General features: G+C 33.8%; 3 protein-coding genes across 3 annotated transcripts; 2 read left to right on the forward strand and 1 right to left on the reverse strand.

Moving 5' to 3' along the window:
• Window positions 1-26: 26 nt before the first annotated feature.
• LOC100264955 (CASP-like protein 5B2) lies at window positions 27-3,559 on the reverse strand. Its single transcript, XM_002272469.4, has 3 exons — window positions 3,076-3,559; window positions 1,536-1,668; window positions 27-333 (listed from the first exon to the last, which is right to left on the reverse strand). Exons 1-3 carry the CDS (start codon window positions 3,204-3,206, stop codon window positions 133-135), a joined length of 465 nt encoding a protein of 154 aa, XP_002272505.1. The 5' UTR covers window positions 3,207-3,559; the 3' UTR covers window positions 27-132.
• A 3,972-nt stretch (window positions 3,560-7,531) lies between these two features.
• LOC100251015 (NADPH-dependent aldo-keto reductase, chloroplastic-like) lies at window positions 7,532-8,636 on the forward strand. Its single transcript, XM_019221541.2, is given in 5 exon segments — window positions 7,532-7,555; window positions 7,614-7,690; window positions 7,903-7,924; window positions 7,927-7,995; window positions 8,364-8,636. Coding segments are annotated over 5 exon segments (465 nt in total).
• Window positions 8,637-12,018: 3,382 nt separating this feature from the next.
• Window positions 12,019-22,761, forward strand: LOC100259758 (NADPH-dependent aldo-keto reductase, chloroplastic). The gene is made up of 7 exons (XM_002272700.4): window positions 12,019-12,237; window positions 19,055-19,105; window positions 20,967-21,043; window positions 21,198-21,285; window positions 21,482-21,757; window positions 21,970-22,221; window positions 22,561-22,761. Exons 1-7 carry the CDS (start codon window positions 12,127-12,129, stop codon window positions 22,645-22,647), a joined length of 942 nt encoding a protein of 313 aa, XP_002272736.1. The 5' UTR covers window positions 12,019-12,126; the 3' UTR covers window positions 22,648-22,761.
• The last annotated feature ends 899 nt before the right edge of the window (window positions 22,762-23,660 follow it).

Raw genomic sequence — 23,660 nt, forward strand, 5'->3', positions numbered from 1 at the left:
GATGACATGAACAAGAAACCCTATCATACACCAAGAAAACTCACTGCCATTGAAAATTGCTCAAGACAATAACATTTACATATGAAATAGAACGCGATGTATGTTGTGTGTTTGGCCTCTGGGTTGAGTCATCTAAACCGAGGCTAAGATCCAAAACATCACATGAGAAGATATGGCAATAAAAAACCAGGTGATGAATGCCAAAGCTATGGAGATCTGGAACCTGCTGCATGGAATATGCATTTCTGCCCTACAAAAATCCAGGTCCCTTGCATACAGTACCATCACCCCAGCAGATGAGCATGCAGCTGCAAGCGATAAGGTGGCTGTCACCTGCACTTCAAACAATTATTTTCATACCATCTGTTACAAAAAAATCGCATTACAAAGCAGGAATAGAGAGATGATTATTCCTGATAGAATGTGTTTGGTGTCCAAACTACATGATTCATCTAGGTAAAACCACAAATAACTGTGCAGGATAACAGATCCCAAATGCATCGTGCATGAACATAAAGCCGATTTAGAATCAATATTCTTGATGAGACCATAGAGGCAAAAAGGATAATGTACTAAAACGATGTTAGGGGTTCAACTACCAGCTAATCAAACTGCCTAAATATGCAAATCTACAAAAATTGGATTAAAACTAGGAGCGTACCATGCAATCACCTGAGTGTTAGGTCGGCACTGTAGTGAATACAACGAACTATAGGCTAGCCATCTTGGGATACCAACACGAGTTAACCTAATAAAAACCGAGTTCTTTATTTTTTCAACTGATAGGCCGTGTTCTTTAGAACACGACCATTAGATCGTATTCATAAGAACATGGACATGAAACCGTATTCTTATGGATACGGCAATATAATTCCAAATAATATTCTTCTGTTAGGAACAGTTACAGCTTTGGCCAATCAATAGATGACATGTAGACCTGAGGTGAAAGATAAAAACTAAGGAATGTTATAGAAGAACCTAAGTGAAATTTCATTGTGACAACAGAGAAGAGAATTAAATACTCTGTTAAGACAATCAGCTCTTAGGCAACATCATCAACAATGAATAATATAAAAGACAAGAACCATCAGCATCCCTACAACAACACTAGACCTACTCAAACGGTGATAGGAGTATTTTACTGGAACATGACCATCCCCAAACCCATGGAGGGCATGACCCCAGCAAACAAAATTTTATTTTACTCCTTTCTTCAATAGTTGGTACTTGAAGTCAATCATAACAATCACACAGAAATAATCCCAACATTATGTTATTTCGTTGGTTAACCAAACACAGCCTGGCTGTTTGAAAGGGAAAACCAGTCCACGAGGCAGTTGGTTGCCAAGACAATGAATGACACGATTACGAACTACGAAGAAATGTGGAAAGGTAAATAAACAATTGGGGTGAAATATAATCACTACAATTTAGAAAATGCATGCCTATGTGCATGCATGTCCACAATATGACAATGCTCATGCACCTTTCAAAGAAAATACGTGTAATGAAGAGTTCAGGAGCAAACTACATACCCAATCACCAACAACAAATAGGCTCACAAGAACTGGATTTTGAAGGTCTCTCTTTATCTTCAAAGCATAGACATCGAGACATGCAAGTCCAAAGCTCCACAGCACTTGAAGCCCCATCGATGCAATTAAATAACTGAATCCAAAAGAAAAATATCATTGCCAAAGGTGTGTAAACAAATAGACATTGTGGTGTCTGGTAGAAAGTTTTAAGCAAAAACAAAAATGCATCACCAGATGGTCTACTTCAGAAATATCAAAACAGCTAAATGTGTTTCTTTAAGAAAAAAAGGACAACAAATTTTCTGTTTATAAATTCAAAGAACAAGGATATTACCAACAGAAATTTCAAATATTATACTAGATACCTAGCATCAAATTTGTCAATAACATGACATAATTTGCTGAGAAGCACACAAATGAACATCGTTGACTGGGGAAACACTTTCTGAACCAAATTTTTGTATGGCAATCACAGAAAATGAAAATCCCAAGTCATTAAGAAAAGGAAAAAAAAAAAACTCTTAAGAGTAGCTGCAAATGAGGATTGTCAGCAAAAGTTCTTTGCATTCTGTATCTTCACATGATTATTTAGTGCTAAAAAATTGCCTTAATTACGATACAAAGAGACATCTATTATCACTTTTCAATTCTCCAACATAACAAAAAGATTTTATGCACAAAATCCACTCTTCTTGATTCATACATGATACAATATAAACAGAACAGGCTGAAACTGAATTTCTCAGTAGGCCATTTTAGTAAGGCTAATATAGATCACAGCTTAAATGCTTTTGGCCTCAACAAAACCATCACAATTTCATTTTCAATTTCTCCATTTATGATTCCTGAACTTCAACAAAGAGACATCTTATGAATTAAGAAGGTACAGCGAAAACATCAAAACTAGTTTCTTTATGTATTGGGAGGGTGTCTTATCCTACATGGTTATCAATACATTTCAGTGAATTTTTTGCTTTTGATTTTAAAAATTTTCAAAATAAAAATAAAAAACATCAATACTAGTGAAACCCCCAAGCATTTCGATTTTAACTTTGCTCTCGCTCCCATTTCTGTAATCACTTTTCCAATTGCCTCAGCTATATCGATTATATTGATGGTTTTCCTTTCTCTTTTTTTTCCCTTTACACCCCTTCTGTCTACAGTCTCGATGCAGAAATTCTCTTAAAACAGAACTCCTTACACCACAACAACAACCCAAAAAAATCGAAGAAATCACTTGCCAGTTATTAAAAATGTGATCGGGAAAAACATTAAAACAATGCAGTTCTAACTTCTAAGTTCTTAACCCTCATCAAGTATGAGGAAAAAAGCCACATAACCTAAATCCAGAATATGAGTGGAGAAAAAAAAAAGACAAAAGATAAAATTTTTGAAATGACAAATGAATCTGCACAACACCGCCACGAAGGGAACAGTAAAACCCACTAGGGCTTAAAAGAAATCAGCGAAATAGATAAAAAAAAAATGGAAAAGAAGAGAGAACAAAGGCGAACGCGGAGTGGGTTAAAAGAAAAAATACCAGAAAGCAGTGTAGTTAGAGAAGCCAATAGCAGAGACCATGACTCCAATTGAAGCCGCAGCGAACATACACTGCCCTATTCTCAACACAAGCCCACTGGCGGTACCTGGACTCCCTATCAACTCCTTCATTGCCCTCCTCTATACAGGGCCCTCTCTATAACCAAAGGGCCCTTACTAGAAACCCTAGATTCTCCAAAGCTCCATTTCTTCTCAGTTTGATCGATTATCTCTGTTGTTTCTGGGGGCGAGATTTCAGAAAGACTCAACTACACCTCAAGATCTACGGTTTAGATTTCAGTCACGTAATGCGTGAAAGGTGAGATTGGGTTTTCATCGCCATTATTTTTCGTCCAAAAACCTATTCATTTCTTCGCCGAATCGTTTGCTTAAAGAAATCTCAATAATTGTATTGTATTTTATTCTATTAATTTCATTAATTAAAAATTAAACTATAATTATCACTGTCGGAGGATCGGGGCTGTTTTCTAGACTGACCATCCTACGTGGATTTCTTTTTATTTGCCTTTTCAGCCTTTTCCAACCCACTCTCGAGTACTGAGAGCTGCTTCAGTCGGGCGACCGTCCAGGTGAGAGGGCTGTGGTGTCGCAAAATTAGAATCCGAGTCTTAGAAAATTGAACAGTGTAGAAACGTGTACTGAAATGACAGGCAAAGTCCACTAATTGTCGATGGTCTGAGGAGTAGCCGATTATTAAAGCTTTTGGCCCACACCGTACGGCTCGGAGCCTCCTGTTTCCCACCCAGGCTTGGCCACATCGGGCGGGGCCCATTAGAAGGTACCCATCTGACGTGGTGAGATACGACCAGATACGTGAGGCCTGTGACGTCTGTCGCCTATATCCTCAAATGGTAATTAAAAGGAACAGGAATTGATATGAAATGACGTTCCACTGAATTAAGGGAAGTAATTCATGAATGAATTGATATTCTGATTTCTGAGTATTTGATGATAAAGCAATAAGCGCTTCAAATTGAGGGGTTATACGGGACTGAGGCCGGGTATCTGGAGAAAGCTTGATTCCTAGAAGTAGGAGATTTGGGTACCCGTGAAAGTAAGGTTGTGCCTGTGGTCCCACTTTCTTTTCTTTCTTTTTCTTTTTTTAATCATTCGTTTTGGTTGGTATTAAAATTGAAAAAGTGATCACGGGGTAGCACGAGAAATGATGACAATGAACGTTGTTGTTATCATTATTATTTTTTATTTTTCTTGGTAGAACGGGGGAATTAAAGAAAAAGCAAAATTAATAAAACTTATGCTTCAATCTTTGAATTAGAATTCATTTCGAAGTAACTCTTATACCTAACACCCTTGATCATTGAATGCTTAAGAATTGCCTTCACAATACCCAAAAATCCTAATATGACGGTTTCATTAAGAAGTTTTTTGCTTTTAAGTTATGGATAAAATTATAAATATTAAAATCACTTTAAAAAATTCACTATACACATGACAATTGTAATATGATTGTTGCATTGAGAAGTTTTCTGCTTTAAGTTATAGATGAAATTATGAGTATTTAAATAGCTTAAAAAATTTTACTACACACGTGACAATCCCAATATGATTGTTTCGTTAAGAAGTTTCCTATTTTTAAGTTATGAATGAAATTATAAATATCAAAATCATTCAAAAAAAATTCACTATACACATGACAATCCTGATATGACTGTTTCATTGAGAAGTTTTCAGCTTTAAGTTATAGATGAAATCATGAATATTAAAAAATTTCACAACACACATGACAATCTCATATATGATTGTTTCATTGAGAAGTTTTTTGCTTTTTAAGTTATGGATGAAATTACGAATATCAAAATTGTTAGTGCAGTGTCAACCAAATAGAGTTTGTCTACCTTTTCTAAAGTTATACGAGTTTCTTCTCTATATAAAAGGATGTTTGGATGGGTGATCCAAGCACACCCCTCTGAAGCTTAAGTCAAAAAAGAAACAAAACGGGTCTAATTCTTTTAAATGACTTTATATGAGCGTACCTTTTTAATGCTTCTCATGGGGCTTTTATAGAATGGATGACACTGTTATCATAGCGTTGTTGGTGCCTTCATGTATTTTCTGTGATAGTGTTTGCCATCACGACAAAAATCAAGCCTTGGCAAGAAAGTCAACATCATTATCTCTATGTAGATTAGACAATCATACCAAACAAAATCCGCTGATTGGTGTCATTTATCGGTTGTCAAGCAAGAATCTCGGACCATGTAATTGACTATGCATTTACATTTGTCAATATCGCAAATTGCCCGTAACAATTAATAGACATTGACTTTTAAGTGTAAATGTTGTCTAGGTCGTTGTTCAGACACTGGATGTGATTATCTATCTACTTAATGCTTAGAATATCTGGATGTGCTGGTTAATCCATCTGGAAATCTCAATTGACATGGTCTGTCCATTCCATCTGACTCTCAAAAAGAAGGAAATCTCATTTCTCTTACACCCACGGAGTTTGTTTTGGTTTAAACGAATGACTCTAGATGGATGATTTGCTTACCTTGGATAGACCAAAGGTTTTTAATTTGGGGAAGGACACATGGAGGGAAACCCACCAAAAAACCACTCAAAAAATTTCACCGCTAAAAAAATTTCACAACACACATAACAATCCCATAAATGATTGTTTCATTGAGAAGTTTTCTGCTTTTAAGTTATAGATGAAATTATGAATATCAAAATCACTTAAAAATTTTTTAATACATATATGACAATCCCAATATGATTGTTTAATTGAGAAGTTTCTTACTTTTAAGTCATGAATGAAATTGTGAATATCAAAACCACTAAAAAAATCTCAGAGCTTTAACTTCCGTATTCAAAAATAAATAAAAAAGAAACACCTCTTTTCTATTTATTAAAAAATGCATATTTTTATATTTAATTTATATTTTCTATAGTAATTTATTTAATTTTTATTTCCTGTATCAAGGTGGTTAGTGATTGGGTTGGGTTCAATGAAAGGTGGTTATTGCTTGGGTTGGGTTAGTCCACCTGGACACCCAAACCATGCACAACAAAATAATTCTTTAAAAATTATTTTATATAGTTTTTTCAAAATATTAATTTTTTTAATATATATATATATATATATATATTTAAAAAAAACACTTATAAGCATTACATACATTTTGTCTCTTTTACTTTAAAAATTAACAACGATTTCTGAGTCTAAATCGAGCTTTCAGTGAAGTGACAAGTCCGATCAATATGTCTTACATACGATATAGAATGTTTGCTAGTCTGAAAGCTTTTACTCGTGAAAACTAAGAATCACATTTTCATTTAGATGCTAGAGAACCTAGGATAATGAAAATCAATTTTAACTTCTTTTCGTGTATGTATAAGTATTTTTTAAAACTTTTAATAAATTTAACGCTATTTGTACTATTGTCTCTTTTCCATTCAATTCTACACCATCTTTTCCTTTTAGTTTAGATTTAAAAAGGTCCCCAATGGTAATTTACTGATGCCAAAAATGTTTGCTATAACACTTTAAAGCCCAAATTTAAAGGTATTCATTTCAACCTGGAGGTGGCAATCGGGATCATGAGTAATTTTCTTGGGCCATTTTTTAATTTAAACCAGAAAAGTACTCGAAGTTAATGTGCCAACTCTTGCTATTAAATGGTAAGATTACAAATTCGCTATATATGGAATTGATACCAAGCATCTCTATTTGATCACATGGACATGCCCTTTGAGGACTAAAGGTGGTTTGGGCCAGCAATAGATGCTTAGTTGGTGTGTCTTTTTTCATCTCATAAGATATTGTTCCAACTTCCAACAACTATCCGTCCCCTCACGTGGAAATTCATTGACTAGTGCTTGAACTAATTAGTTGATACAAAATTATCATTTATTATGAAATATTTTGTTTATTAAATTCTTGGTGTTATTATATGTTTATTATTTTTAAAAATTGAAAATATAAATAATTTTTTATTATGGTTATAATTTTTTTCTTGATTAAGCATGTGGGTTTGTTCTTATTTTCTTGTTTGGTAGTTACCTAACATGTGAAAACAATTACAATTTTTTTATTTTATGATTTTCTAATTGTTTTATTGTATATATTAAATTCTTTCTCAAAATTCACGCTGACTTGGCAAACTTTCTCCTTCTGTCGTGAGATTCCACCGGCACAACCCCACGTCAAAAAACAACTAAACAAGACTAACACATCTTTATCTGTGCAGCTGACACGTGTCAGGTCTATGGGACAATTACGTCATTGCTTAGTTCATTGGTAGTTACAACAATGAGAAGGAGGTACTTACCACAAATATGCAGAACTGATTTTGGTAATCTGTGTCATCATCTTCACCGTTGTAATTGTTGTCTGTATATATCTTGTACAATATTGTAGCTTAAGAGTGTTTTAAGCAATTCATTTTCCTACATATTTCTTACATGTTTGAACTATGGACTTGTCTCAGTGTTTGAACGTCATTGACTTGTAACAAGGATTTTATAGCCCTATGATATTGTTTTCTTTTCTTGTAGATTGGTATTGTTTTAAAGAAGCTGTTTGATGATGGCGTAGTGAAGCGTGAGGATTTGTGGGTTACCTCCAAGCTCTGGTTTGTCTCACTTTGATTTTGGCTTTCATTGAAAATATTAATTACATTATAGTAACAATAGCTATCTGTTTCTCTTTTATCTTAAGATGCTGCTGTTGCAGTGCTGTTTGTACTATCCACTAGCTAATTCATTTTCCTTTTCTAGAGTAAACTGGTCTCTTGGCTCTTGCAGTTCTTAGCTTCTACCATTTACAACTTAAAATTATCTGCAGGTGTGCTGATCGTGCACCAGAAGATAAGATGTGCCAGAGGCACTAAACAGAACTTTGCAAGACTTGCAGCTCGACTTCATTGATTTGTATCTTGTATGTATTGCCCTAGTTGTTTGTTAAAAGTTACTAGAAGAATGTGTTATCTAATAAACATTGCATGTCTTTGGACTCTTAACAAATATAAACGCTATCAAAGTTTTGTGAAGTTTGCAGGAAAGAAAAGGTCAAAACTAATGAAAGGCATCACTCAGAAGATGGACTCTCGTTAATGCCATCTTAGATCTTTGAGTGAAATTTGAAATATGGCCAAATCTTTGAGTCTCTTGATTCTGCAACCTTGTCTCTATCTTAGGAACTTAAAAGCGAATTGAACTTTGAATAATGGATAATCTGTATTTTAATTTAGATTGTCTTATTCAGGAGATTATCTGATTGTAACTAAATGTGGCTGATTCTTGTAGATCCATTGGCCGGTCCGTATGAAAAAGAGTTCTGTTGTCACCAAACCTGAAAACCTCATCCAACCAGATATACCAAGCACATGGAGAGCAATGGAAGCACTCTATGATTCTGGCAAGGTTCGGGCTATTGGTGTAAGCAACTTATCCACAAAGAAACTGGGGGACCTGTTGGAGATTGCACGTGTTCCTCCTCCTGTCGACCAAGTGGAGTGTCCTCCTTCATGGGACCAGAGAAAACTGCGTGCTTTCTGTAAATCCAGGGGGTTCACCTAACTGTGAGTAGTCAATCCTTAATTTACTTCGAAATTTGGGTTAGCTACTTATATTTTGCTGAAGAGCATATCTTATTGTACTCATTATTTTGATTCAGTTATGTGCATCTAGAACTACAATTATTTTGTTTCTTTAATTTTGATTTGCATGTATCTTTCAGGGGTATTCACCTTTGGGTTCTCCAGGTACAGTAACGTTAAAAAGTGAAGTCCTTAAGCATCCAGTTCTGAATATAGTTGCAGAGAAATTGGGAAGATCTCCCGCACAGGTTGCTCTTCGCTGGGGCCTGCAAATGGGTCATAGCGTGCTTCCCAAGAGTACAAATGAATCAAGGATCAAGGAGAACTTTGATGTCTTTGGGTGGTCTATACCTGAAGACCTGTTTGCTGAGTTTTCTGAAATTGAGCAGGCAAGTAGTTCTTTTCCTCATTGCCTCGGTCGATTCCCTTATCATCATGGCTCCTAGTAATTGTTGACTGGTGGGCCACTATATAAAGCTTTTTCCTTGATTCCTTTAGCGACCGGATGATTGGATGGTGTATGTGGTGATATACAAGGAAGTATAAGTTCATTTGAGAGGCACAGGATCTTGTGCTAGATACTCTCTCCTTCTTATCCGTTCTCTCATAATAATAACAGTTTGGTTTTTAACTCTGCAGGCAAGACTTAACACAGAAAGCTGCTATACCCATGAGACCTTCGGCCCCTACAAGACAGTTGAGGAACTTTGGGATGGTGAGGTCTGATCGGACAATTTAGTGAATATTTGTAATGACGGGTTTTTTTGATTGGGAGAGGTTTGCTGGTCGATTTCTCTCTCATATCACTAACGCCTACTTGATTGGTTCTCTTGACTGTGTAGTTTCACAGCTCTACTTTGTTTTGCTACCACATAATAAAACAATGCTTTTGATTTCCATGGATTGTGCAGTGGTGGTAGGAAGTTGGAAGTATAGAAAGCAATGGTACATGCTCCAAAATTGAGAAAAAGAAAATGTTTCAATGCTATGCAATTCAAATTTTTTAGGCTGAATAATTCAAGAAATTATGTCAATGTTAGTGAAGCTGAACTAAAAAGACAATAATAAGCTTATCAGCTAAAGTACATTCAGTCGTTAGGATTATCAACTCAGAGATCATAAAATATTCCCAGTAATGGCGATTTATTGTGAATTCAGTTTAGGTGAATTGCCCTGAAATATAACAGAAATGAAATTAATTCAGATTCAGCCTGAATTGGGCTTAAGGTGTCTTCCAGTTCAGCTTGCCACAGTTCCCTCCTGCCAATAAAAGAGGAAAGTTAAACTCAGAAGCCTTTAACAGCCATTGGACTTGAGCGTACGTTTGAAGGCAGATGATGGCTTGAATGGTTGACCACTGCTTACTCAGTAACTCAGCCTCTTAAGTAATCAAATAAGGTGAATTCTCAAGGAATTTTGTGTGTATTTAGTTGTATGTAGCATTATATACAGAAGCAGGATGGATCAAGGGGCTATAAAGAAACAGGGGGAAAAGGATTTGATAACGTTTGGAAGTTTAAGTGATATTTTATTATGGAAAATTATTAAGGAAAGAAAAGAAAAATGTTAAGAAAAATAATTTTTTATATATTTAAATTTACTATATATAATATGAAAGAAAATCAAATATAATTAAAATTAATAGGAAATTTATATATTTTTAAATTATTTAATTTTTATATAAAATAAGTTTAAAATAACATATAAAAATAATTTATTGATTTTAAATATTTTTTTATTTATTTGTTTCTTCCCTAATTTTTCGAACCAAGCATAACCTTAAATTACTAATGGGTGAAAATTAGATACAATGCACTTGAAGAACCTGTTGAAGATGGGGGTGCAATCTGTTGGTAATCCATGGAAGAGTTGGATAATCATTAGAATAAGATATTCCCCCCAATTTCTTTTTATTTTGAGCTTAAAGTGATCCAATTATTTGCAGGATGAATTCATCAAGATGCATATGCGCCAGTTTATGTTATATGCGTACTACTAGTTCTCCCTACATAATTTCTTTTCTTCTTTCCTTTTTTTTTTTTTGTAAGTACCATTTTTTTTATTTAACATCGTATTTAGCCTGGCAAATATGTGACCCCAAATTGTTGATGTTTATTGTGAAAAACATAATAAGAAGGTGAAAATAAAAACACACAAAATATAAAACAATTTACTTGATTTAGTTTAAAGACTATAACATTGGACAAAAAAAAAAAAAACAAAAAACTTCTTATTCTAGGAGATTATAATTCTAGAACTCTCAAATTCCAAAGTTCAATTACCAAAAAAAAAACTTTTTTTTTTTTTTTTTTATCAAAATGTTTTTCCATATTTTTTTCTAATTAGATATGAAGATTTTATATAAGAAACTAATTTTATGATTGTAATATATTTATAATAGGAAACTCTTTTATAAAAATATTTTCTATTAGGAAACTATGAACGGTTTTTCAATTCACTCAAAAATGGAATTTAGACACTTTCCAGGAAGTGTTGTTTTCAGGCTATTGAGAAACTTTGGAATTGTGAGATCTAATCAAACTTATTAGTTTATGCGTCTTGATTACGCGCATGAGGCAAGTTGCATGTAGTAAACGTGCATGAAACTTTTGGTGTATATAGAAGCAGAAGTGGAGCCAGGCTATGCCCAAGGGGCAAATGACCCCCTCAAATTTTTGACAAAAGTACTACCAAGTAGCGGGTTTGATCCAAGCTCAAAATTATGCAAAGTAAACATGGTTGGCTCTAGGCTATAATGTTATAAGAGCATTAACTAGTCAGTAATTTTGGTGAAAGAAAATTTTTTTATATGCTCTTGAGTTAACTAATTAAAAGGAATGAAATAATTTTCAATTTTAGGTTATGTTTGGTTCCTAAAAAGTATTAAATAAAAAAAAAATGGTAGGAAAAATGATTTTCTTTGATTATATTATAGAAAATTTCAAAAAAAAAAATATGTATTTTAAAATTATTTAATATTTATGTTGATGAATTAAAATAAATAAAATAAGTTTACAAATAAAAATAATTTATCAATTTTAATTTAATTTTTTATTTTTCTCTCTATTTTCTTTTTTTCATATTTTTCCTCAAATTTTCTGAAATCAAACATAATCTTAACATTTTCATATTTATTTTAAGAATAATTAATTTTTAATATAAATACCGTTAATTATTTGATAAAAAGGGCCTCTAATAACCCAAAAATTTGAAATTTAATCTTCCATTCTTTTTTTTTGCATCATTTAGATAAAAATACTTTTATTATTTTATTGTAAAAATAAATATTTCTTTTAAAACCTGTAGATACTTAAAATAGAAAATGAAATTTATGTTAAAATTGGTTTAAAAAAAAACATGGAAAGGCTTTTAATCAAATAACCCTACGCTCTTTTCTCTTAAGGGAGACGTTTCTGTTATTCGGAGCTTTGAAGGGTGGAGCAGCAGTTTCTGTTTTCTCGTATCTAGAAATGTCTCCGTTCTTTGAATTGAACATAGGAGCAAAGATCCCTTCGGTAGGATTGGGAACCTGGAGGGCTGATCATGGTCTCATTGGCGATGCCCTTGCCACCGCAATCAAGGTCTCTCTCCCCCATACGCGTCACTTCTTCTTTTCCTTCCTTTTCTATTTGTACGTTTTGCACCTGAATTTGTGTGTGGATCCTCTCCAATATATTGTATATATATTTGTTGATGGTACTTATCTAATTAGGGTTCATTGCTCCAGGAATTTGGTGTTTTGTGTATATTATATTCTTTCTGGGTGTCTCCTCTTTACTTTATATACGACTTTTCTTTACGTATCAAAAAAAATTATATTCTTTCTGGGTGTGAAGGTAAAGTTACGTTTTTTTGTGTCTTATGGTGCAAATTCTTTATAATTTTCCTAAGGACGTCAAGATCATGGCCTTGATGACCTTTTGAATAAACATTTGCACAGGTTTTTCACGGATGGGGTGTTTTTCTGCTTTGGCTTATTGTATAGAAGGTACCAGAAAAATTATTGCTTGAATGAAAATCAATTCACAACCAGGAAACTAAATAAATATACGGGCCTAGAAGCTATTTACAGTAACTTACAAAAGAATAGCCTAAATTATGGTGACTACTGAAAAGAATGGCCAAAATCATAGAGAAACAGTCGTGGGATCAAGGATAACGGACAATTAACCACAATATGAAAGATCTCATACTCACAAGATGGTGCTTCCATTGGAGATACAAATCTTGGAACAAAGAATGATGAAACTGTTGATGGGACAGGGGCTTAATAAGTGCATCAGCCAATTCCCAATTGATTCGTAGTTGAAATGTAAGAAACAGTAAGGATCCTCCTGATAACTTGATAAGGAGCAAAGTGGATGTCCGGCAGATAGATGCATGGATCCAAAATTGTGGCTGTAAATAGTAGGTTGTCTGGACAATGAAATGCCAAGCTCACTAAGAAGAGAGCAAACCTGAAGGATCTTGGTAGCAGTGGAGGAAGGGCCCAATACTTGGCCTTGATTGAGGTGTGGTTCATAGTCTCCTGTTTGTGTGAGTGCTATGAAACAGCATTACTGCCTAAGCAGACAAGGTAGACCATCAGGGAAGTGTAGTCATCGCAGTTCCCAACCTTATCAGCATTAATGACATGGAAAGGTTAGTTGCAATTAAGGTAGAGACCATGTCAAGTGTATTTTTAAGGTATTGAAGTAATTTCACTGTGTATACTTTGTTGTGGCATTTGCTTTGGCGCCTTTAATATATATATGTTTTCTATTTACCTAGATATGTATATAGATAGATACAAAGAAGTAGGTGCTTGGCGGTGGAGCTATGAGTTTCAGTTGGCTTGTGCATGCATTGTGCAAGTTTATTGGTTGAGTAGGAGATGTTCTGTTGAGTTAATTCCAAGTTTTCCAGGCAACCAAATGAACCAGATGTGGACATGATTAATCCTTTTTGTTTGGAACACTTCCAGCCTCATGTTTGAGTCCCAAGGTCACCCTCATCTTAGCCAATAATTTAAACAAACATAGAAAGCACTGAAACTGTCATAAGTAATGAAAACAATCATCAAATCTAAAAATATTGAATCTTTAAAAATTTTGCTAAACTAGACATTTCAAAATCGAGTTCTTGCAGATTCTAGAAAGTGAAAGAAACTCTAAGAATCAAAACTAAAAGTTTTAAATCAAAGATAATCAAGTTCCTAACACCACTCGGTGAAAAAGGAAAACAAAACTTCAAGGAGATCTTCATAGGCATGTTGAATGAGAAAATCTGTTTGCTGCCACTCTTCTTCTCTCCCTTTGTGTGCCTGTTCCTCTTCTCAAACTTATCTAAAAGATCCCTTCTCAGTATCAAAAGATGTTTAAATAGGTCATCTCCAAACCTTAGACCTGTGGAAAGAGGGTTTGGGCATTTTTAATGGTGTTTGGGCCTTCTTGGGTTAAGACTGAAATCCCTTGCTTTAGCTTTAGCAGATTTTTGAAAATTTTCCCCAATTTGTGTGATTTTTCCAGTAGGGAAAATGACCTTAGAATTTGGTGAAAATTGGCAGATCCATTCTTCTATGAGTCTAGGATTTTTCAAAATTTATTTCTCCCCTGAAATAGTTGCAAACTTTAAATTGGTCAAAATTAGACCTACAGCAGAGTTATGTGAGCTTCCTCTTATTTTGCTACTTTGTTCTTTTGCTTCTAAACCTTTGTGCAAAATTCTTGACCTCTCTAAGATCATCCCAATACTCAAAATTATTTTTTTTAAGTAATTCGAGTTTGAGATCTTGAAGGGAAATACCTATAAAGTTTTACATACAACTTGAAAGCCATGATAACTGCGCACATAGAGGGATAAGACAAACTTAGCTAATTAAGGGCTATGATGTCTACTAACTTGCTTCAAAATGTGAGGTAATATTAATAATACAGTGTCCATATAATTTGAAAGATCACATAATACATGATATAAAAAGATTGGCATGGTATGGTAAGTTCCTCCAATAAATCAATCCAATTTCCATGTTGATCGCATTATTTAATTTGGAGGCTTTGATTCTATTGAATTCCCTAATTTACGGTTGTTCATGTATGGAAAAGAGTCAAATGTTCAGTATGGGGTAATCCAGATGATGCTTCTTATTTTTCTTTTTCTTTGTTTTGTTTTTTTTTTTAATGGAGTTTTGCATCAAATAGGTAAAAAATGTTTTATCTAATAGAGCCACTGTTTTGATTGGAAAATGCCTCTAAAAAATGTCTAACTCACTTGTATTGGATTCTATAGTCTCTTCTCTTCTACCATAGCCCTAAATGGTGAGAGGATTAGCCTCCCCTTGAAATAACCTCGTGAAGACAATCTTTTCAATATTAAGGGTTCCCCTATTTATATGTTCTTATTTCAATGTTGATGACAACTAATATTTCCTTCTACTGACTATTATATTTTTCTTATTGAAATTAGCTTTAATGTTTGGAAGAGGTTTTTGTACTCTATCTTGTAGATGTTGTTGTCCTTTGTCTATACATGAGTTGGCTTATGTCTAGACTTCATAGCTTTGGTTTCTTTCTTTTGCTAATTAATTTAATATTTATAGAACCAATTCCACATATCATAGATGCATAGAAACATATATATATATATTTGATAGGTTGTAAATATAATATATGCACAAACACTACCCATGATCTTGACAAGTAGGTCATCACATAATAGATGTTTAGCAAGTATTCACTATTGCTAACTCGGGGAGGAATGCCTCTATAGGCATTTCAACTGCTATGTTAAACCAAGGTTTGGTTAATCTCAGTTTGATGATAACAAAATAAGGTTTAGAAGTAATGTTTTATTTTAAGTGTGCTTAGGTTTGAGTAAATCATCATAGCTAAGGTTTGAGTTTATCTCATAAAAGCTCATTAATGACCATGAAGCACATGTTTGCCACTTCCTTCTTATTTTCTTCTTCTTCAAGAGTCATCTTCACTATTAGTCCAAGTGGCCATCATCGCCTTCTTCTTTCCTTTCTTTGCTCCACTCTTATAGAGAGGGGAATCATATTTAATATGTCTCTGTTTCTTGTACTGTAGCATATTAAATCCTTCTCCCTGTCACCATTCGATGAAGCTTCCTTCTTTTGATTGTCTTTTCTAGGAGTGAATCTCCTTCCTTTGAGTTTCACCCTTCATAAATTTCTTGAATTTCTTTATGAGGGTCAAGTCTTCATATTCTTCACCATCATTTTCATCAACCTCTTTTCCAATAGTGGAGGCTTTTTTCAAATAAGTCATGTTTTAAGTGGTTTTCCCATGTTACTATTGTCGGTGATTGTGCTAACTTACTGTCGGTGACTTTTCAGGGCTATACTCTTCTTTTTGTCTTCCACATCTTGATGGCTCTTGATGGTGATCTCATTGGTCATCAATGACCCCATCAATTCTTCTAATGGTAGCTTGGTCAAGTCCTTGACCTCTTAGATTGCGGTGACCTTAGCTTCCCATTTCTTTGGAAGAGATCTTAGCATCTTCATCACTTTTTCAGATTCAATATACATCTTTCCCAAAGCTTGAAGACCATCGACAATGTTAGTGAACCTACTAAACATCTTAACAATGGTTTCATTATCATTCATAGAAATAATTTATAACTACAAGCAGACAAATTAATTTTAAACTCTTTTACTTGATTAGTTCCTTCATGAGTTTACTTCAAGAAGTCTCTAAATTTCTTTAACCGATTTACATTAATAAACACGATTGTATTCATTTCTATCAATAACATAATGTAAAAGGTAAATGATTTTGACATTCAATTAAACTTTTCTTTTATCAAGCTTATCCCATTCTTGACTAGGTTTTGGAATCCTCACTCCATTTTTCAATTTTGAAAAGATGGTGGGACTATTTTCAATGACATGCACCTTAAAGATCAAAATTGGTAGATTATACAAACCAAGTCATTTTCGTTTTCCAATACGCATACTCGGTTCCCATAAATAATGGAGGTCGGGTGGTTGAAAAACCTTCCAAATGGGATGAGTTTGATGAATTATCCATATCCTCTTAGATGGTTAAATCTTTCACAAGAGATCTAGCTCTAATACTAATTGTTAAACAAGGCTAATTAGATTAAACAAAACACCTAAAAGGGGGGAGAGAGGAGTTGAATTGGGTTTTAAAATTGTTTCAAAGAATATACTTAATTTTGATGGCTCAAAAAAAAGTAAAGAGAGAAAGATAGAGAGATGCAAACTCGATTTTTATGATGGTTCGACAAATCCCACCTATATCCAATCTCCTCAAACTCCTTCCACGTGAGGCTTCCACCATTTCGAGGCTTTCAACCGAAGCCTTCAAGCTCTACACTTGGATTCAATGGCTCCAATAGGCACGTACACAATCTCTTCAAGTTTAATCCTAACTTGAGGCTTCACCATGCAACCTTACTCAAATTGATAAAGGTTTAACAACATTTAAACTAGCACAATAAATGCTTGAAAAGATTAAGAAAGATTTGCGAGTGAATGATTAATCCACAAAGGAATAAGAGCTTTGAATGAGAGAAAATGGTGGTTTGATAATTTAATGGAAGTATTATCTTATCAATAAATGCATAAGAGCTTTCTATTCATAGGTTTTTAACCTTGGACATCTTTTTCTACAAAAATGAGTCTTGGCCAGTCGAGCTCCATTTCGACCAGCTGATTCGCCGTTGAGTATTAAATGCACTGTAGATGACCATTGGTCCTTTTTGAGCTTTGATCAGGCCTCAAGCAGGAAAGGTGAAGCCTAAACCAAGAAAGCAAGCTCTTTGGAAGAGGGAGAAAATTTTCTAGAACCTAGGATGGATCTCAACTAGAAAAAGGTAGCTGATTGAACCAGTTTCCAACTAGTTGAGTTGGTTTAAGTGCACCCTAGATTGGTTGCACCTAAAAGGCCTAAAAACTTTTTCTTTTTCTTCCCAAAAGCTTTCTAATGCTTAGGCAATGTGTTTAGGTAATTTATGACTCTATTTTGAAGAGTTTTGCCACCTAAGGTTTTTGAAGTTTAACTTAGTTTCAAGTAAAGTGAGAACTTTTAGGCATTTTTTCAGAAAACTAAGTATGAAGAAATGCATGAAAAAAGTTTAAATCCTAAGAGCATTTAAAGGATTCATCTAACATTAATTTCCTAGGCAAAATAAGTCTTCATGCATCATTGATTTCGCTTTCCTTGAATTCTTTTAAGTGAACTTGTCATTTTCTTTTGATTTTCTTGTTATAAAACCGAAACTTAACTTGATTTAAAACAATTAGCATACTTAACCATGTTTTGTTATTATCAAAATTTGATTAAGAGAACTCTTAGGCTAACAAGGTGCATTTGCACACACCCTCTCTTCCAATGTCATATATTCAACCAATTGAGGTTAAGCCTTAATTAGTTGAGGCTAAACCTTAATCGGTTGATGCCCAATCAAAGCCTTGAACCCTAGTGGTCACTTGCTAGAAGCATTAAATGCTAATGACTAGTGAACCGACCGAACTAGTGCTCAATCAAACGACGCCAAAACTGCGTCTAACGGCTAGTTTAAGCTTCCAAACTCTATTTAAAGGCTTTAAAGTTCTTTATTTAAAAGTGTAAGAGTTCTAAATCTTTTATGAATATCATTTGAGTCTTGAGGGAGTGTTTTTTTGTGCACTTTGTTTCAAAACTTACATATCATTGGTGCACCATTTAATTCTAATTTATCTTCTATCATTTGAACCTAAATTTTGTACTAGGATTTTGTGAGAATATTTCCTATCATTTCTTGTAAACCTTTGAAAGGGAAAAATCTAAGTGTGAAGTATCATTTAGGGATTCTCAAGCGTGGGGTATCACTTGAGAGATTATTCAAGAGTAAGGTATCTCTTAAGGATTGTAAAAGGTGCTTGAAACCAGAAGTCCAAGAGGGTTGTTTGGAACCATAATCCAATTGTAAAGTTTGGAGGTTTGGTTAAAAGCCTCGGAATGATGGAACCCTCACTTGATTAGGAACTTGAGAAGTATAGGTTGGGTTGCATTGAACCATCATAAAAAAAAGAGTTAGCATTTTCTCTTCCCTAATCTCTTTAATTTATATATCATTATTTTTCATTGTGTTTATTATATATTTGCATATAATTATCTCTTGCATTCATACAATTTAAATTTAAAAAACAAAAAGCCATCACCCTATCCACTCCCTGTATGGTGATAACCTTAGGTTGATCTAGCTAAAATGCTAACATAGTAGCTCATCATAGTTTGTCATTTTGTGGTGCACCTATATTAAGACACTGATTCAAACAGCTTATACTTGATTTTGGACCCAAAAAGATGCAGATTTCTTGGATTTAGAAGTGGTCATCTAATATTTTGATGATTCATAACTATTCCTTTTTCTTTTTTGTCCCTGCAGGTTGGATACCGCCATATTGATTGTGCTCAACTTTATGAAAATGAGGAAGAGGTAGTTACAACAATGATGCAGTCCTAATTTCTTTGTCATTCACCCTATCATTATGATTATTATCTGTGCGTATTTATAGTAAATACTTAAATTGCATTGAAGTTTAGAAAGAAAAAAATCATGAGTAGTGTGCAAGAAAACCCTGATGTAAAACAGAGACAATCATCAGAACAGAAATGAAAGACAGTATTCTACTAAAGCAATTTCTCAAGTCTATCCCCACTCATGAAAGAATTATCTATGTTGGTTTACATCAGAAATTGACATCCAAATGAAAAGGGTCTGCAGGATCAGTTCTTTGATCTTCTTCTCCAAAATTCCTATACCTAGATTGCTGATAGCTTGATCAGGGAGAGGTGAATATTCTTTCTTATGTACTTCGAATTCTGCTCATGATTATTGATCATGTTCATCTTCTTCTATTGTGCAAACCATGTCTCCCTTATTCTTGCCCCTCCCCTCCCCATAAACTAGCGATGCCAACTAGTCAATTGTTTTAGAAATTTCATGAAAACCTGCTGTATTGCAAGCATAATGAGAAACAGAGACCAAGAGTCCCAAGTCACCAGAGAATGAATAAAAATCGGTCCAGTATTCCTCTTCCTCCTGCATATGCAACATTCATTGGGAGTTGTCCTTCCCAATTAAGGATTTTGCTCAAGCTTCTGTCTGGGCCTTTAGCCAATTTCTTTGAGAGGGAAACCGACTACTCCAACTCTAGCCTGCTTTCTGTAATAGTAGTTCAGAACTTCCTGTCTGATTGCCCTGAACTCAAAAACAGGGATGCCTGGGCACCAAAAAAGAGGGAGAAATCATTGAGATGTGACATGTAATCCCTATTTACCTTTCAGATCATCTCATTATATCCTTGCTGTCTCCCTGAAATGCACTGATTTGTAATTAATACTACATTAAGCATTCCATCTTCCAAATCACCTTCTTGAAATGCACTTATTTTCAGTCAATAATGCATCAAGTTTTCTGTGCCTCACAATCACCTTCTTACACCTTCCCAAGCTAACAGATCCAAATAGTATTTCATAGATGCTACCCATCCAAACTAATAGGAATGAAATCTTTTAAGGTACTGCACCTCCCTTCGTTTCTTTTCTTTCTTTTTTATTTTTTAATATCAAGTATTTTTTTTTTTCTTATGGCAATTTAAGAACTGATTCTCTTAGTTATTAGTGATAGAAATGTAGGTAAACTTGTGTGGATTTAACATATCCATTTTTTAAAAATTGGTTATTTGATTAGTCTTTTAACTGAAAAGTCATTTTGCTTTTGTACACCATCTTTTATTTTACTTTCTTACCTATACAAGGGAATGTTTGAAATTATTTTATTGATTTTTTCATTCTTTGTTTTTTTAGATTTAATTCTACTCCATTGATTATATCTAAACTAGTTGATGTTTTTCTTAATGCTTTCTAAAAGTTAGGAGAGAGTTTGATAATCACGAACACTCTGTAACCTCTTCTCCATTTCATCCATCATTCGCATCCGCAATGTGTCTTCAACTTCCTATTTTATGGATAATTGATCCAACTTTTGGGTCTCTTCTAATCCTTATTCTTCACTTCTTGATTTTGTCCTCATTGTCAATTCTGTTTGTTGTAAAATTCTTTTGATTATGAGGAATCTATCCCTGTGACAATGACAAGCAATGCTGCCCGATGAACCTTTTCATGCATTACATATGTGAGTTCACCCATAATTCATGCATGGAGTAGGGGGACAATCCCGATCTTGGACATGAAACACAATTTATTATTTGCTGATTCATAAACAATTCTTATAATTTTTGTGTGAGGATTTTATTCAATTTTATAACATTCTTATCTAGTTTTATTTCTTTTAGATTGGCTTTGCCTTGAAGAAGATTTTTGAAGATGGTATAGTGAAACGAGAGGATTTATGGATCACTTCGAAACTCTGGTTTGTTTGAATCTTGTGCTGACCTAAAAATATACTGGGTTTTCATAAAATTGAAATTATCAATTGAAAATTGTAATGAAAAGTTCGAAACATGGTTACCATGTGGCATGTTGCCTGTTTTCTACTGTTTAAGTGGAAGTGCAATAATTTGCAGGTGTTCTGATCATTCCCCAGAAGATGTACCAAAAGCATTAGAGAGGACTTTGAGGAATTTGCAGCTTGACTATCTAGACTTGTACTTGGTATGTAGATCATGATTAAGCTGCTTGTTCAAGTTAATCTACAGATATTGGTGGAAAACTAGGAATGCATTTATTGTAACATATATCAAGAGTCGATTCTAGCTTTGAGCTGGCATTCATTTCTTCTTTTTCTTTTGTGGATATCTTAATTCCCGTCATTTCCATGCTACTAAATGGCGCTGTTGAAATTGTGAAGATCCACTGGCCAGTCAGCCTGAAGAGGGGGTTGATTGGTTTTAAGCCCGAATATCTTACTCAACCTGACATACCCAGTACATGGAGAGCTATGGAGACGCTTTATGACTCTGGCAAGGCTCGAGCAATAGGCGTGAGCAACTTCTCCACAAAGAAGCTGGGGGATCTATTAAAGGTGGCCCGTGTTCCTCCTGCTGTCAATCAAGTGGAGTGCCACCCTTCATGGCAACAGCCACAGTTACATTCATTCTGTAAATCTAATGGAGTTCACCTTTCTGTGAGTATGCTGATAAAAAGTACTTCAATCTCCCTTTTGGGCTGAACATGTATTAAGCAAAACAGAGAGGTCCACTTTAAATATTTCCGTTTAAGGAAATGGACTTGTTACAAGATGCTTCTAAAAAGAAATGGATTAAAATCATCTCCATGTATCTGCAGACAGCCCACAGATGATTATTTAATGATGACCATGAGTTTTCTTGATTTCAGGCGTATGCACCAATGGGTTCCCCAGGTGGCACATCTGGCAAGAGCAGGCAGCTCCTTAAGGATCCTGTTCTCAATATGATTGCAGAGAAATTGGGCAAGTCTCCTGCACAAGTTGCTCTTCGGTGGGGGCTGCAGATGGGTCACAGCGTGCTACCAAAGAGCACAAACGAGGGTAGACTCAAGGAAAATTTTGATGTTTTTGACTGGTCTATACCTGAAGACCTCTTTGCCAAGTTCTCAGAAATTGAGCAGGCCAGTAGTCTCTCTTAACTACTTCAATCTCTTTCTGCTAAGTATAAATGTATGCATGTGAAGCTTAAGATCCTAGTCATTAATCTTGTGGATTTGATAGTATTACACATATTTTTATTTTCAGCCATTACCCTTTTCTGATTGAACAGGATAAACCATACCCTACTTGATTCTATAAAAAATGGAAATGTCTGCCGGCCCATAGATACAACGACCATTCAGACGTTAACATGTCCAATTTACTAACGAATATTATGGGCAATTCTGAGTTGAGTTTAGAATACAAAGTGACTTCAATGTCTGTATTGATGATTTAGTTTATGGGTTTTGATTGCGCAGGTGAGGCTAGTTACAGGTAGTAATTTTGTGCACGAGACTTTTGGAGTATATAGAAGCCTTGAAGAACTGTGGGATGGTGAGATTTGAGCATGCATGCAATCGATTATGTAAAATGTTTTCTTTATATGCTCAACTATCCTTAATTTGATTGGTTACTACTTAATTCTAATGTCAAACGCCTAGTTGCGGTGGTATTTCTAATGGACCAGGTAATCCCACTGGTGGTTTTAATTAGGATATTTGGTTAGTTGTTTAGGATAAAATTAATATACATCTATGTTTTTTATACATAAGAATGGAATAGAAGCTGACATTGGTATTTACACTTTAAGTGAAAAATCTTACACAATTCTTGTAACATAGAATATGATAAAAATATGGTCAACCAAATGTTGAATGAGATAATTAACCTTTTATATATATATATATATATATATATCTATCTTTTTACATGAGCTACAAAATAAGATTATTTTTTCTTTAGATTTTTTTATATATCCCTTATTTGTAAAATAAAAAATTTTGACTAAAAAAAATAAATTTGTAGTTAAAAAAAAAAACTAAAAAAATATTTTTAAAATATAGTGTTAAATAACACTATTATATGTATTATTTAATATATATAATATTTTTGCAATAATATAATATAAAATTTTAAATTATTAAATATTATTATTTATAAAAGAAAATTCATATTTTTTTAATAATAAATATTGGAATATAATATAATTTTTATTTCAAATAAATATTAAAAAATAATAGATTCTTCGTTTTACTTTTTAGTTCATTTTACAAATAAGATATAAGCATACTATTAGCTTGGGAACATATCCTAATAGGAGAAACATATCATATCTGATAAGACACATGCATATCATGTCTGATATGACTTTCCAAAAAAATATGATATCATAATATAATATATATATATATATATATATATATATATATATATATATATATATATATATATATATATATCCTTATTTATTAAATTTTAAATTCCTCAAATTATCACCTGATATTTAAGAAAAGAAAAGAAAAATTGGTGATAAAAGGGAAAATATCATTTATGGTTTAGCATAAAAAATTTCTCATGC

Source organism: Vitis vinifera, chromosome 8, assembly GCF_030704535.1.
Source record: "Vitis vinifera cultivar Pinot Noir 40024 chromosome 8, ASM3070453v1".
NCBI classification, from domain to species: domain Eukaryota; kingdom Viridiplantae; phylum Streptophyta; class Magnoliopsida; order Vitales; family Vitaceae; genus Vitis; species Vitis vinifera.